Source organism: Nymphaea colorata, chromosome 1 (assembly GCF_008831285.2).
Source record: "Nymphaea colorata isolate Beijing-Zhang1983 chromosome 1, ASM883128v2, whole genome shotgun sequence".
Lineage (NCBI taxonomy): Eukaryota > Viridiplantae > Streptophyta > Magnoliopsida > Nymphaeales > Nymphaeaceae > Nymphaea > Nymphaea colorata.
Window position 1 is genome coordinate 16,159,099 of NC_045138.2, and position 12,792 is coordinate 16,171,890.

Consider the following 12,792-nt stretch of genomic DNA (forward strand, 5'->3'; position numbering starts at 1 on the left):
TCTGTTTTAATTTAACCTCCTCCTTCCCATTTTATAATTGACTTCACTTGCTCAAAACAGCCTCTCAAGCTTTTTTTTTTTTTGTTTTCAATTAATATTTTTAAATATTTAGTTTGTTATGTATTTGGGTGCTCTTTCAGATAAAAAAAAAAATTATTTTCTTCTTCTTCCCATTTTATAATTGACTTGACTTGCTCAAAACAGCCTCTCAAGCTTTTTTTTTTATTTTCAATTAATATTTTTAAAGATTTAGTTTGTTATGTATTTGGGTGCTCTTTCATATTAAAAAAAAAACTTTTTTATTTAACCTTCTTCTTCCCATTTTATAATTGGCTTGACTTGCTCAAAACAGCCTCTCAAGCTTTTTTTTTCAATTAATATTTTTAAAATATTTAGCTTGTTATTTATATGGGTGCTCTTTAAGATACAAAAGAAAAAGCTTTAAAGGATGCCCCTTCCAACTCTTTTTTTTTTCATGCTTTGCCACTAACATTAATGTTTTTTTTTTTATTCTCGAGATATTCCTCGTAAAGAACTTTATCTTTATACCTGAAACATCCGGATAAATGGAGGCTTTTAGATCCTCATATATATTGTGGAGTAATAAGTAATATACTATACCTTCAAAACCAGAGGCGGATAGAAGGGGCATAGCAGCGGCCATGGCCGCCCTCAATTTTTTTTTTAAATTCACATGTAATTTTCTAATAGATCATTTGCCCTATATAAAATTTTGAAAAATTATCTTTCAATTTGGTCAAAATGTATAAGTATAGTTCAACCCTTTATAATAAAAAATTTCTAACCCTGTCTCCATTACTTTTGCATTAACATCCTTATTCACAACTTATCTTATATGGTTATAAACATAGGAAACTAGATGGATGCATTAATTGCTACCAAGTCTATTATTCTAATTATATTGAAGAAAAGATTGGTCATAAGACAAATATAATGTCAACGACCAATTTTAAAAAGCTTAACTAAACAAAAAAGTAAAAACTTAATGAATTTATCGAGAAGATAACTCCCTGCCATTGAAAAATTTAACAAAAAAGTCCACATATTAAGTTTGGGTGACCGAGAGGTGAACCCCCACCGCCCAAACAAGGCCTGAAGGCCCTTTCATTCCCCTTGCCTTCGGGGGTGCTGGGCTGCGTCGGTGTCAGCGATAGCATCGGTGCACCTTTCAACTTGAATGTCGTGCCTTATCATCTTAAGACACAAGAACATAGCGCTCACAGGAATCGAACTAAAAATCTGCCTTAATACAAGTCTCTAGCTTGACCAGCTACGCTATGCCCCTTGGGGGGCCACATACCAGGCTATTTGTTAAGGCATTCCACCGTCCACCCAAGTCGCTCTCATAAAAAAGCATCCACAACAGACAAAGATGATGGGTTTGTTAGAGGTGGTGAGCAGCAGCATCTACGCCCCATAAATACAAAGGCACTTTGTTGAAAGAAGAGGAGGCGAAGGCCCGTTACAGGAATTACTGACTATATTAAGGGGCGAGGCTTAGTCCACGTAAAAAGACAAGACATAATAAATTCAACACTTAAAAAATTAAAAAAACAAGTGTTCCAATGGGGTCCAACAGTTTGACCTTAATGTTAAAAAGGAACCCCTGAGTTGTTTTGTTCAATAAAACCTTCAAATACGTGTTCCCATAGCATCGTCTTCTTGTTATAGAAAATAGATTCAACGAACATGTGGTGGAGATGGAGATGGTTGCATTTGGTTTAACAAGAGCGACTAAAGAGTGTATCGTAAGTATACTCAAGCCTTAAAGCATAATAATATGACATTCAGTTTTTCTAAGTCAAATAAAAGAACATTTAAATGTGATGGCAAGATAATTTATTGTTTTAAAGGATTTCAATAGCTTTATGATTTATAAATGTGAGAATACTTTTCTTCTTTTCAGTATGATACCGGAAAGACAAGTATTCTAAAAGATGCTTCCCAGTTGTTGATAAAAGTATTATAATAATACTTTAACTGTGTATAATAATAATATGAAGATTACAAAACTAATTTAACTGTTAACATGTTACAAGATAATTCATTAAAATATTACAAACTAATTTAATAAATTCAGTAAAAACAAATTAGAAGACAATAAGGACTTTTGTGCAAATGAAAAGTCAGTTGAACACAACATTAATTACAATAAACCCTGTATTAAAAACACATGAATGACATCACACTTTGTAGAAAAAAAAAGTTTTTTAAATACTCAAAAAAACAAGAAAATGGTGATGATGAAGGCAGGGGCGGTATATTTGGCAGCATCATTCCTTTGCAAGTCAAGGCTGCAAACATATATAACTTGGAATACCAACAGTATATACTATAAATGCTTTTAAGACAATTTAAATATAACAAATATGAAAAAGACAATCAATGTTTGTTGGTCTAACAAAATCAATCTCAGGCTTGGTTTTTTTTGCAGCTAAATGGGTTTAGTGCATTTATTCATTTACTTATTGTTTATTTATGTGATTCAAGCATTTAATTAATAAAAAACTTTAAAAAGTTTCAGCAAGTCCTTGATATCACTTCAAAATCTCTTCTCTTAGACAATACTGAATGTCAATCACTAAGGTTATGTACTTATAGTTGTTGACATTTTGTGAAATCTAAAAAAAAAAAAGTTATGTTAGAGTGAAACTCTGGTGGCTTGTAGAACTCACATTGTATGAAAACAAGAGATTTTTGCGTCATGAAAATATACCATTAGCTAGAGTAGAGTGCTCTTACTTGTTTCTTTTCTCTTTTTTTTTTTGTTTTTCAAGAATCTATTTTATCAAATTAGCCTTATATCTGAGTCGAAAACATGTTACCATACCAGCTCGCTAAGGAAGACTTTTATCATTCATGTTACGTACAAAACTACCGTGTTCAAGATTAAATGAACATCGAACTGACTTAAAAGAAATTTAATAGCACCATCAAAGACTTTCGAGATGTTTGACATGTACAATGGAAAATAGATAAAAATCTAACACGAAAATGAACAAACTTTTGCCCACGAATTTCGGTGCTGTACGGCTAAGGACAGAGCCGTCTTGCGGCTTCCGTCCAATTTTGAAAATCGACATTGGGAAAAGCACACTCCCCCTCACCAGTCACCACCCACCGTCTCCATCACTCTCCTTCTCTCACTCTCTCCACTTTTCTAATTTCTAGTAGTTACTGCTCCTCACATAACCAACACAACCGCCTCGCTCTCACCCTCTCGGTCTGCGATTCACTTTGATATAGAAAAGTAGAAGGTGGGACTCGAAAGGTACTTTTTCTCGCACAATTTTGTGGGCCTTCCGTTTGGTTCACGAACTGAAAGAAAAAAAAATTGTTGGTCGATTTTAAATGGCAATTTCATGGTACTCATGTTCATTTTGTTGATGGATCTGGTGATTGTGTAGCAGAACGGCGGGTGAAGGACATGGGAGACAAGGGCGAGGTTCTGGAGGCGATAGTGAAGGAGGCAGTGGATTTGGTAATATATCGGATTTTGCGTCTCATTAGCTTCCGCGACTTCGTCGAAGGAATGTTTTTCTTTTTGTTTCTCTCTTTCTTTTCTCCCTTGGTATAATTGTTTGTCTTTGCATCTGCTTGGGACTGTGGTGTTGTCTGGTGGTATAGGAAAACATACCCATTGAGGAGGTTTTTGAGAACTTGAGGTGTAGTAAAGAGGGTTTATCCAGCGATGGAGCCAAAGAGAGATTGGAAATTTTTGGGCAAAACAAACTCGAGGAAAAGAAGGTGAAGCGCTCTTTTGCTTCTTTTCCTTTTGTTCTTCTGAGGTTGTTGCTTGGATTTTTAACTTTAGTCTGGTGGGTTTTGTTCAGGAGAGCAAATTTTTGAAGTTTTTGGGCTTTATGTGGAACCCTTTATCGTGGGTCATGGAAGCAGCTGCTATCATGGCTATTGCTCTTGCTAACGGAGGAGTAAGTTTTATCGGTCCAATATGCCATTTTCTTCCTATCTGAGCAGTTCGTCTCCGTCTTCTTCTTCTTTTTATTTGTTTATTATTTTTTCCGGTATTTTTGTTTAGGGGAAACCTCCTGATTGGCAAGATTTTGTGGGCATCATAACCCTTCTTCTCATCAATTCCACCATAAGCTTCATCGAGGAAAACAATGCTGGCAATGCCGCCGCTGCGCTTATGGCTCGTCTTGCTCCAAAGGCGAAGGTAAAGGCTAATCCTACACAATCTCTTATATTCTGTGTCAGACTCATCATATGGATTTTCCCTCCCCGACTGGTTGAAAACTAATGCTGGTCCTTGATAATGGTGGATACATGTTAGGTCCTAAGGGATGGGCGATGGAGCGAAGAAGATGCCTCCATTCTGGTTCCAGGAGACATAATCAGCATTAAACTAGGTGATATCATTCCTGCCGATGCCCGTCTTCTTGAAGGGGATCCATTGAAAATCGATCAGGTTGCCTAGTTTCTTGTTGCTGCAAACAATTATGATGTCTTCGGTGTCATTCCTTTAGTTTAATCAGTTGGTTGTAATTCACAGTCTGCGCTTACTGGAGAATCTTTGCCAGTAACTAAAAGCCCTGGAGATGGCGTTTACTCTGGTTCTACATGCAAGCAAGGAGAGATTGAAGCAGTTGTTATTGCTACCGGTGTTCATACCTTCTTCGGCAAAGCTGCTCATCTTGTTGATACTACTAATCAAGTTGGTCATTTTCAAAAGGTATGGATTGAACACTTGCGGTTCACATCAGATGTGTTTCTGCCTTCCTTTTCACGATTTGTTATGAAGGTGTTTTTCAGTTTATCTGATTTGTGAGGCATTTCATCCTCTCAGGTATTGACCGCAATTGGGAACTTCTGTATATGTTCAATTGCTATTGGTATGATAATAGAAATAATTGTCATGTATCCTATTCAAGATCGCAAATATCGGCCAGGGATAGACAATCTTTTGGTGTTACTGATTGGTGGGATTCCGATTGCCATGCCTACTGTCTTGTCCGTCACAATGGCAATTGGATCTCACCGCCTGTCTCAGCAGGTTTGTTTGTTAAAGTGTTCGTTTGTTGTGCTTTGGTGGTTCTGTTGCCCATCCATGCTAAATAGAGTGGTGATGCAGGGTGCAATTACAAAAAGAATGACTGCAATTGAAGAAATGGCCGGGATGGATGTGCTCTGCAGTGACAAGACGGGGACATTGACATTGAACAAACTGACCGTGGACAAGAATCTGATTGAGGTTGATTTTGGATAAGTTCACATTTACAGAAAGAAGTTTCCTCTAAACTTTTACTTGCTTCCTTAAAATGAAATCATGTTATTTCTTATTATATTGTTTGAAATAATGCTTAGGTTTTTGCAAGAGGAGTAGATAAGGAAGCTGTTATTCTAATGGCTGCAAGAGCTTCTCGAATAGAAAATCAAGATGCCATTGACACAGCTGTTGTGAATATGCTAGCTGATCCAAAGGAGGTATGCATCTCTCCCTTCATCCATATCTATTATCTCCTTTTTTAAAGCCCTTTGTCTGGTTAGTATTAACATTCATTCTTTTGCTCTGTGAAAAAGGCGAGAGCTGGCATTCAAGAAGTTCATTTTCTTCCTTTTAACCCAACTGACAAACGAACGGCACTAACGTATATTGACAGTCATGGAAAAATGCATCGAGTTAGTAAAGGTGCACCAGAGCAGGTAATTGGACAAAGCTTGCTGTTCAAAATGTTTGTGATTAACTTTCTATAGTTCAGGATGTCCGCATTCGTCAACTCTTTATCTCTGGATCTCTCTGTCTCTAAAGTAACAAATTTTATACACACCACACAGACATGCAAATAGTTCTTACGTTATACTCACAATGCCTTCAATGGTTTTAGATTCTTAACATGGCACACAATAGATCAGAAATTGAACGCAGAGTTCATGCTGTAATTGACAAGTTTGCTGAACGTGGACTTCGATCCCTTGCAGTTGCATATCAGGTATCACCACAAAATCAATTCATATTACACTTTCATGAGCTTTATAAAGTAATTTTGTTATGCAAGACATGTCTGGCATGTGGTGTTTCTTTCAGGAAGTTCCAGACAGCAGAAAAGAAAGTCTCGGAGGCCCTTGGCAATTCATAGGTCTTATGCCTCTGTTTGACCCTCCTAGACATGATAGTGCAGAAACTATCCGAAGGGCACTCAATCTTGGTGTCAATGTTAAAATGATCACAGGTACTTTTGTCATTCAGGCCTTACTGTTCACCTTTTACTGTTGACCTATCATTGCATATGATTTGATGGGGTCATCTGGTAAAATGTTTGATTTGCTTTTATCTTGCTGTGCAACCTTCAACATATTTGTTACACCTGTTAGGATTGTCATATGCGCCTGCTATTTCTTTAATCCAATGTTTTGCATGAGCTTGATAAGTGGCAGATTAAGTCACAGTAGTACGTGGGGGAGCCCACGTACCCGTACCGATGTACCCATACCAGGGCTGGGTATGTTTAAATCGGTTCCGGGTCGGAACCGATTCAAACCACAAAAAAAAAACATATTGGTCTATTTATGTTTTTTTTTATGAGATTATATGTAGGAACTATGAAAGGAACATTTTCTTAATGATGTGATGATATCAATTTTGTTTTTTAGAATTGAAAATATATAATTATTGCCATACGAAGATTGGCGAAAACGCCGTACCCATACCCGCTTCCCCGTATCCGTACCACCAGCCGTACCCGTACCTATGTGACATAGGTGGCAGACCTGCTATACCTGTTTGTCTTTTTGTTTCTTCCAAATGGTTTGCAAGCATAACCATCTTCCAGGAGGTCAGTAGGCAAAACGTCAGATTTCAGTACCATCCGATTTCCTGCAACACTGCAATTTGCTGAAACTCACATGCTTGTTGACTTTAAGGTAAAAAATCATTACCAGTTATAGCATGAGAACTGTGCATGTTTGCAGTTTAATCATTTATGTATGTGAAGTTCACCTATAATCAGTACAAATCCTCTGACTATTTTATGCGGATACTTTATTAAACTAGTGTCAGTTAGTTGCCCTATTGTTGTTCTATCATCATGCACACAAACTAGTTCATATATACTTTGTAAGGTGGCCAACAAAGTTGAATATTTTGTATATGCTAAAAGGCTTAGTGGATGTAGTAGACGCATACATGGCCATTAGAATTTTGATGTTTTATATTTTAGTGAAAATATGGTGCCACTCGATGCAGTAGATATACACATGTGTGTATACGTTCTTATTTTCTCAACCTTGTTCGTTGTGAGAAATGTTGAAATATTTAGTACATGAAAAGGTTGTGTGATCTACATAGTACATACTATTCTTTGCTGAAGATTGTTGTAAACAATTGTTTAGGGGATCAACTTGCAATTGCTAAAGAGACAGGGCGCCGCCTAGGAATGGGAACAAACATGTACCCATCTTCTTCATTGCTTGGCCAAAACAAAGATGAGTCAATTGCTGCTTTGCCTATTGATGAGCTGATTGAGAAGGCTGATGGCTTTGCTGGTGTCTTTCCGGGTACTTCTTTCTCATCTTTATTCTCCAGGAAATATTTAAGCATTTAGCTTATACATGGTAGAAGCTTCTTCCTCTCTCTCTCTCTCTCTATAGTAGGCAAGTACTTGCAAGTTGCAACAATGGCTAGTATACAGTAAAATGATTGATTGTTCTAACATTAATTTATGTTTCATTGGTTCAATCCTAAAAGTTTGATTGATTTCTATCATTTCACTAGAAGGGAGCATGTCATTAAACAGGATAATTGGTGTACACTGTGTTTCCCAAGCTGAAGTCATCATAGTGCCCAGATGGAGGAAAAGAAAACTTGTATTTTTACACTAAAACAACTAAACCAACACATATTTTCTAGTCAATGCGCTATGATCCTGATAAGCAATTGATACTTGCAATGACGACTTCCTGCAGCATGATACTAATGTTAGTATCAATCTTTTGCCTATATAGATATTTGTTGTACGTGATTTCTCTTGTATTCCACATTTGTTGCAGAGCATAAATATGAGATTGTGAAACGCTTGCAAGCAAGAAAACATATTTGTGGAATGACTGGTGATGGTGTGAATGATGCTCCTGCACTGAAGAAGGCAGATATTGGCATTGCTGTTGCTGATGCAACTGATGCTGCACGTAGTGCTTCTGACATTGTCTTAACAGAACCTGGTTTAAGTGTCATCATTAGTGCTGTACTGACAAGCCGTGCAATTTTTCAGAGAATGAAAAATTATACAGTATGTGATGCTGTTGCATAGGTGTCTTCATTAGATATCTTGTCCTTTACTTTCACATGCAACATTCTTAATAGTGGTGGTTGATCTTTGCAGATTTATGCAGTTTCCATTACCATTCGTATAGTGGTGAGTGGTCTTCCATACTAACAGGGATGTCTTTCTCGTCCTTTTTTGTTGGTTCGCTATTTTGGTGAAAGTTATGCATATTTGATTGCATTTGATTTTTCCAATGTTATGCATAGACTTTAATTGTACAAATAAATGCAATTGGAAACAAAACTGCCTGTCTATCATATAGGAACACAACATCTAAATTAATTAAACATTAGAATGTTAAAGGTATTCAATAAGAAATGAAAGGAAATCTGAATGCATAAAATTCATGCCAAAAAGTTTTAATGTACTTATATACACTAAAGATGCTCTCTGTCTCTCTCTCTCTCTCCCCTGCTTTTGATGCTCACAGTCCTCTAATCGATTGAATAACACTTTTGATGTACCCTATTATTTGTTCCGAGTTTCATCACAAATATGATATTCCCCAAAAAAATTTAGTTCATGTTGCCCAAGGATTCTGCCGTTACTTTGCTAAAAATTGATAAGAATAATGTTATAGAACTTCATCTAATTCTTCTGGTAGGAAATGCATGAGTCTGAAAGTTTTGTTGAAATTTGAACCATGTACTATTTCAATAGTTGCTATATCTATGCAATTTCTACCCTGATTATTGTTTCTTAAACTACTGAAGTATTCTTGAGAACTCTGCCAGGGTAATTACTTGCTAGGATGTTATCCAGAGCTCTAGCTGTTGTTGTAGGCTAATGATTCTGATTCTGGCCTGAAGAACATCTGTTCATAATCCCAAACAGTATGAGCAACGGGTCTTACAGAAAATATTCAAATTAGCAGTAATTCAAAATAGTCAAAGTACTTGAACTCTGAATGATATTAATATCAGACTGGTTTCATATTAAAAAGTGGGAGATGAACCTTTAAAACAGTCGCAAGACACACCTATCAAAAGGGAAAAGCAAGTGTCTGTTTCTGTTTCTGTCATTTTCATTTTGTCTGCCACCATTTGTTAAGGGAATCACTGTTATATAGCTGGTCTGTTTAGTTGAAATTTCTGTTCGTATGATAGTACCAACTGAAGCAGTCACATACATTTTATTAAGTTGGGGAACCTTTGTACCATTTTCCAGAATTTCATATGTATTTTGTTTTCCCATATATTTCCTATGCTAAATATGGGATCTTACACCTAAGCCTTTTTCGTGCAGCTTGGTTTCATGTTGCTGGCACTTATATGGAAATTTGACTTCCCTCCATTTATGGTTTTGATCATTGCCATCCTGAATGATGGTTAGTTCCTCTATCTAAAGATGCTTTTATTTCATAATTCTTTTCCTTTTTGAACGTTTTTGATGATTACAATGACAGTTTGAGATATGAAATTCTCTCATTTTTTTGCCAGAAAGAGAACACTAAAAACAATTGTCTACATTGCATCAGGTACAATTATGACAATATCTAAGGACAGGGTGAAGCCATCTCCTCTTCCAGACAGCTGGAAGCTGGCTGAGATTTTTGCCACTGGCATTATCCTTGGTGGTTATCTGGCTATGATGACAGTGATTTTCTTCTGGGCAGCTTATAAGACTGATTTTTTTCCGGTATGAAGAAATGTTGTATGCATCATTCTGATTGTACTACCGTGCCTTTTCTGTAAGGTTCATGAAAATTAAAAAATGGGGAGCAACACCTATTTAAAGTTTGTTACTATTGTTTTTACTATCTTTATCTAATATTGTCTGATTCGCTGATCGTATGTCCAAATCTTACCTTGCTTGCAATTGCTGAAGTATTAAAAAATGTTCCAGGTACTGTTTTACCTCAGTTACATGGATTTTATTTCTTTCATATAGGAACTAGGAAAGAATGAGCTGAATTAACAAATATAACCTTGATAAAACAATTCTTAATGCAATCTTCCTTACTGTGTATGAGACATTCTTTGTTTCAGTGTCTGATATTTGTGTCTTGTTCTTTGTTTTCAGTATCTAGTTCATCATATAATGTGGCTATTAAAAAGTTGGCAAGTTGTTATGTCCTCAGTATCTTTTCTATACTTACAATGCTGTATTAAATAGAGATCCCAAATTATGGCCTCAAAAATTATCTGCATCATATTTGATGAGCTGGATTTTTTTTGTAATGAAAAAAATTTGCTCCTATCTGATATCCTGTCGCTTGAAATTGCTAGGACCTTCACCTTAATTGACTTCCTGTGACGTGATTGGTGCATTTAGATTGACAACTGGCTGTCCTGATTATCTTTCCTCTTTCACCATTTGTGCTAGTACAAGTCATCTTCATTCTTGGGGAAAAAATAAACATGGCAAAACCAGCATTATCAAGGCATTCAATTTTAGTATCAGTATATGACATGCATTAAGGTCTTATGTTAGATCAACTTTTTAATTGGTTAATTTGTGTGGCAGCGAATTTTTCATGTTTCAAGTCTACAAGACACTGCTCGAGATGATTTTAGAAAGCTTGCATCAGCAATTTATCTGCAAGTCAGTACAATCAGTCAGGCGCTTATATTTGTTACACGATCTAGGAGTTGGTCCTTTGTTGAGCGCCCTGGTCTGTTGCTTGTTAGTGCTTTTGTTATTGCTCAGCTGGTGAGTTCTTGTGAACCTTTTCTCCAGATTCTTTCTGTTAATTCAGCTGCATTATTGATTATACTTTAACTGTTAAGTGTATTTGTTGTAGGTTGCTACTTTGATTGCAGTATATGCAAACTGGAGTTTTGCAGCCATTGAAGGGATTGGATGGGGGTGGGCTGGTGTTGTTTGGCTGTATAACATCATCTTCTACATCCCACTTGATTTTATCAAGTTTATTATCCGTTATGCTTTGAGTGGGAGGGCTTGGGATCTTATGCTTGAGCAGAGGGTAGGTTACCCAAGCATATGTTTGTAGACTTGTGGTTGAACTTTTTAGTTCTTTTGATTTAGCAGTATCAAAACCCGATGATCTATTTTTTGTTCTGCAGATTGCTTTCACAAGGCAGAAAGATTTTGGAAAGGAGGCACGAGAACTCAAATGGGCACATGCTCAGAGAACTCTGCATGGATTGCATCCTCCAGACACCAAAATGTTCAGTGAGAGGACTGGTGCTGAGCTCAATCAGATGGCTGAAGAAGCAAGACGTCGTGCTGAAATTGCAAGGTTGGTAACTCCGTATTCATTTAATTGGTCATTTTCTGAAGCATTCATTCAGTTGTTGCTAAAGCAATATCCTCTTCATTTACATGAGGACATTTTGTGCTAATTTATGGTCTCCAGTTGCTACCAAAAAATTGAGGGCATGAAATTAATTAACCTGTTTTTTCTTTTTTATACTCTTAATACTTCATTCTGTAATCGCTGGTTTTCTTTTGTCTCTCGTTCTTCATGAAAAACTAGTACAGATAAAATAACAATCTCTTCAGTTAATCCTGCCCACTCCCAGCCTTCACAGTTACTGGAACCTGGAATTTTGACATAGGAATAAATTGTGATGCTCTGAAAATAAGTTTTCCTCTAGTTAATGTTAGTTGGAAGGAATCTTTGTTCTTGCATGTGCCAAGGTTGCTATTCTTAAGTGATGCTTCTTTTTGGTGGAAAATATTGTTCTGTGTTGTGATGGGTGGATCTACGTTCAGGTTGGAGTTTAACAATTTGATTGTTCAGCATCTCAGAACGCCATATCTTTCTAATTTTCATTATTAAATGCCCATCTTTGCTCGTGTGCACTTACGTCTGCCTGTTATGTGTATGTACCTAGCATATCAAACCATTTGAATTAGGGGGAGAGGGAATGACTGCAGCTTTCTTCTGTTTCTTGATTTTGCAGGTTAAGAGAATTGCACACTCTGAAGGGGCATGTGGAGTCGGTCGTTAGATTAAAGGGCCTCGACATTGGCACAATTCAGCAGGCTTATACCGTTTGACAATCCTTTGTGCAGATCTCAGCCATATCGCTTGGCTTGTAATTCTTCAAAAATGTGGACATATATAAATATGTGTTTCATACTGTTATGTTGTATCTAGAGGCATTCACATCAATGTTTTCCACTGCGCTAGCTTGAGGGTGAACCTTTTCCTTTTCTGTTCTCTTCGAGTTATGTTATGCTTTATCTTCGTTGTAGTATCTTAGTTCTGCCTTTTTGGGCTTGGTGCCGTTCGCTTTATCTCAACTTTTCCCTTTCCCTTTTTCTAATCCTTAACACCTGTCCTGTAAGAGTGAATTAAGGAAAAGTTGGCTTCTTGTGTTGGTGGTGGGACGTGGATTCCACCGTCGCCACTATCTTCTTTTTGTGTTGGTTGGATTGTTTAATTTTGATTTAGGTTGTCAATAGGCTTTTGTTGCTGGTTGGAAGCATGTTCTGCTTGCACATTGTTAACCCTTTAGTGCGGCTGGATCTGGATCTCTTTTGGATGAAGATGGAGAGGATGCAAACGAGAGTAGATTTA

The 12,792-nt window shown here is 36.8% G+C and overlaps 2 protein-coding genes across 4 annotated transcripts in view; one reads left to right on the forward strand and one right to left on the reverse strand.

The window, feature by feature from the left end:
• Positions 1-3,113: 3,113 nt before the first annotated feature.
• LOC116255039 (ATPase 11, plasma membrane-type-like) lies at positions 3,114-12,433 on the forward strand. 3 transcript variants are annotated; one of them, XM_031630768.2, is made up of 22 exons: positions 3,114-3,292; positions 3,429-3,502; positions 3,649-3,768; positions 3,855-3,953; positions 4,061-4,198; positions 4,316-4,450; positions 4,535-4,714; positions 4,829-5,035; positions 5,114-5,233; positions 5,347-5,466; positions 5,563-5,685; positions 5,868-5,972; positions 6,068-6,212; positions 7,372-7,536; positions 8,029-8,267; positions 8,361-8,393; positions 9,549-9,630; positions 9,781-9,941; positions 10,770-10,955; positions 11,047-11,229; positions 11,330-11,505; positions 12,173-12,433. In XM_031630768.2, exons 2-22 carry the CDS (start codon positions 3,449-3,451, stop codon positions 12,267-12,269), a joined length of 2,868 nt encoding a protein of 955 aa, XP_031486628.1. In that variant the 5' UTR covers positions 3,114-3,292; positions 3,429-3,448; the 3' UTR covers positions 12,270-12,433. The 3 variants fall into 3 exon arrangements, with proteins under 3 accessions (XP_031486628.1, XP_031486638.1, XP_031486621.1); XM_031630778.2 differs by having other exon boundaries at positions 3,114-3,278; positions 3,432-3,502; XM_031630761.2 differs by having other exon boundaries at positions 3,115-3,292; positions 3,432-3,502.
• LOC116259549 (uncharacterized) overlaps positions 6,115-12,792 on the reverse strand; it is a 95,643-nt gene continuing 88,965 nt past the window's right edge. The window contains exon 2 of the mRNA XM_050078986.1: positions 6,115-6,128. Within this exon, the coding sequence (XP_049934943.1) occupies positions 6,123-6,128 (6 nt within the window). The 3' untranslated portion in view covers positions 6,115-6,122. The remainder of the gene's footprint in view (positions 6,129-12,792) is intronic.

Bases quoted from the DNA above. Each gene is read 5' to 3' on its own strand.
- LOC116255039 (XM_031630768.2), top strand. From the start codon at position 3,449: ATGGGAGACAAGGGCGAGGTTCTGGAGGCGATAGTGAAGGAGGCAGTG. The intron at 3,769-3,854 runs GTGAAGCGCTCT...GGTTTTGTTCAG, and splicing joins ACAAACTCGAGGAAAAGAAG to GAGAGCAAATTTTTGAAGTT. The intron at 7,537-8,028 runs GTACTTCTTTCT...CATTTGTTGCAG, and splicing joins CTTTGCTGGTGTCTTTCCGG to AGCATAAATATGAGATTGTG.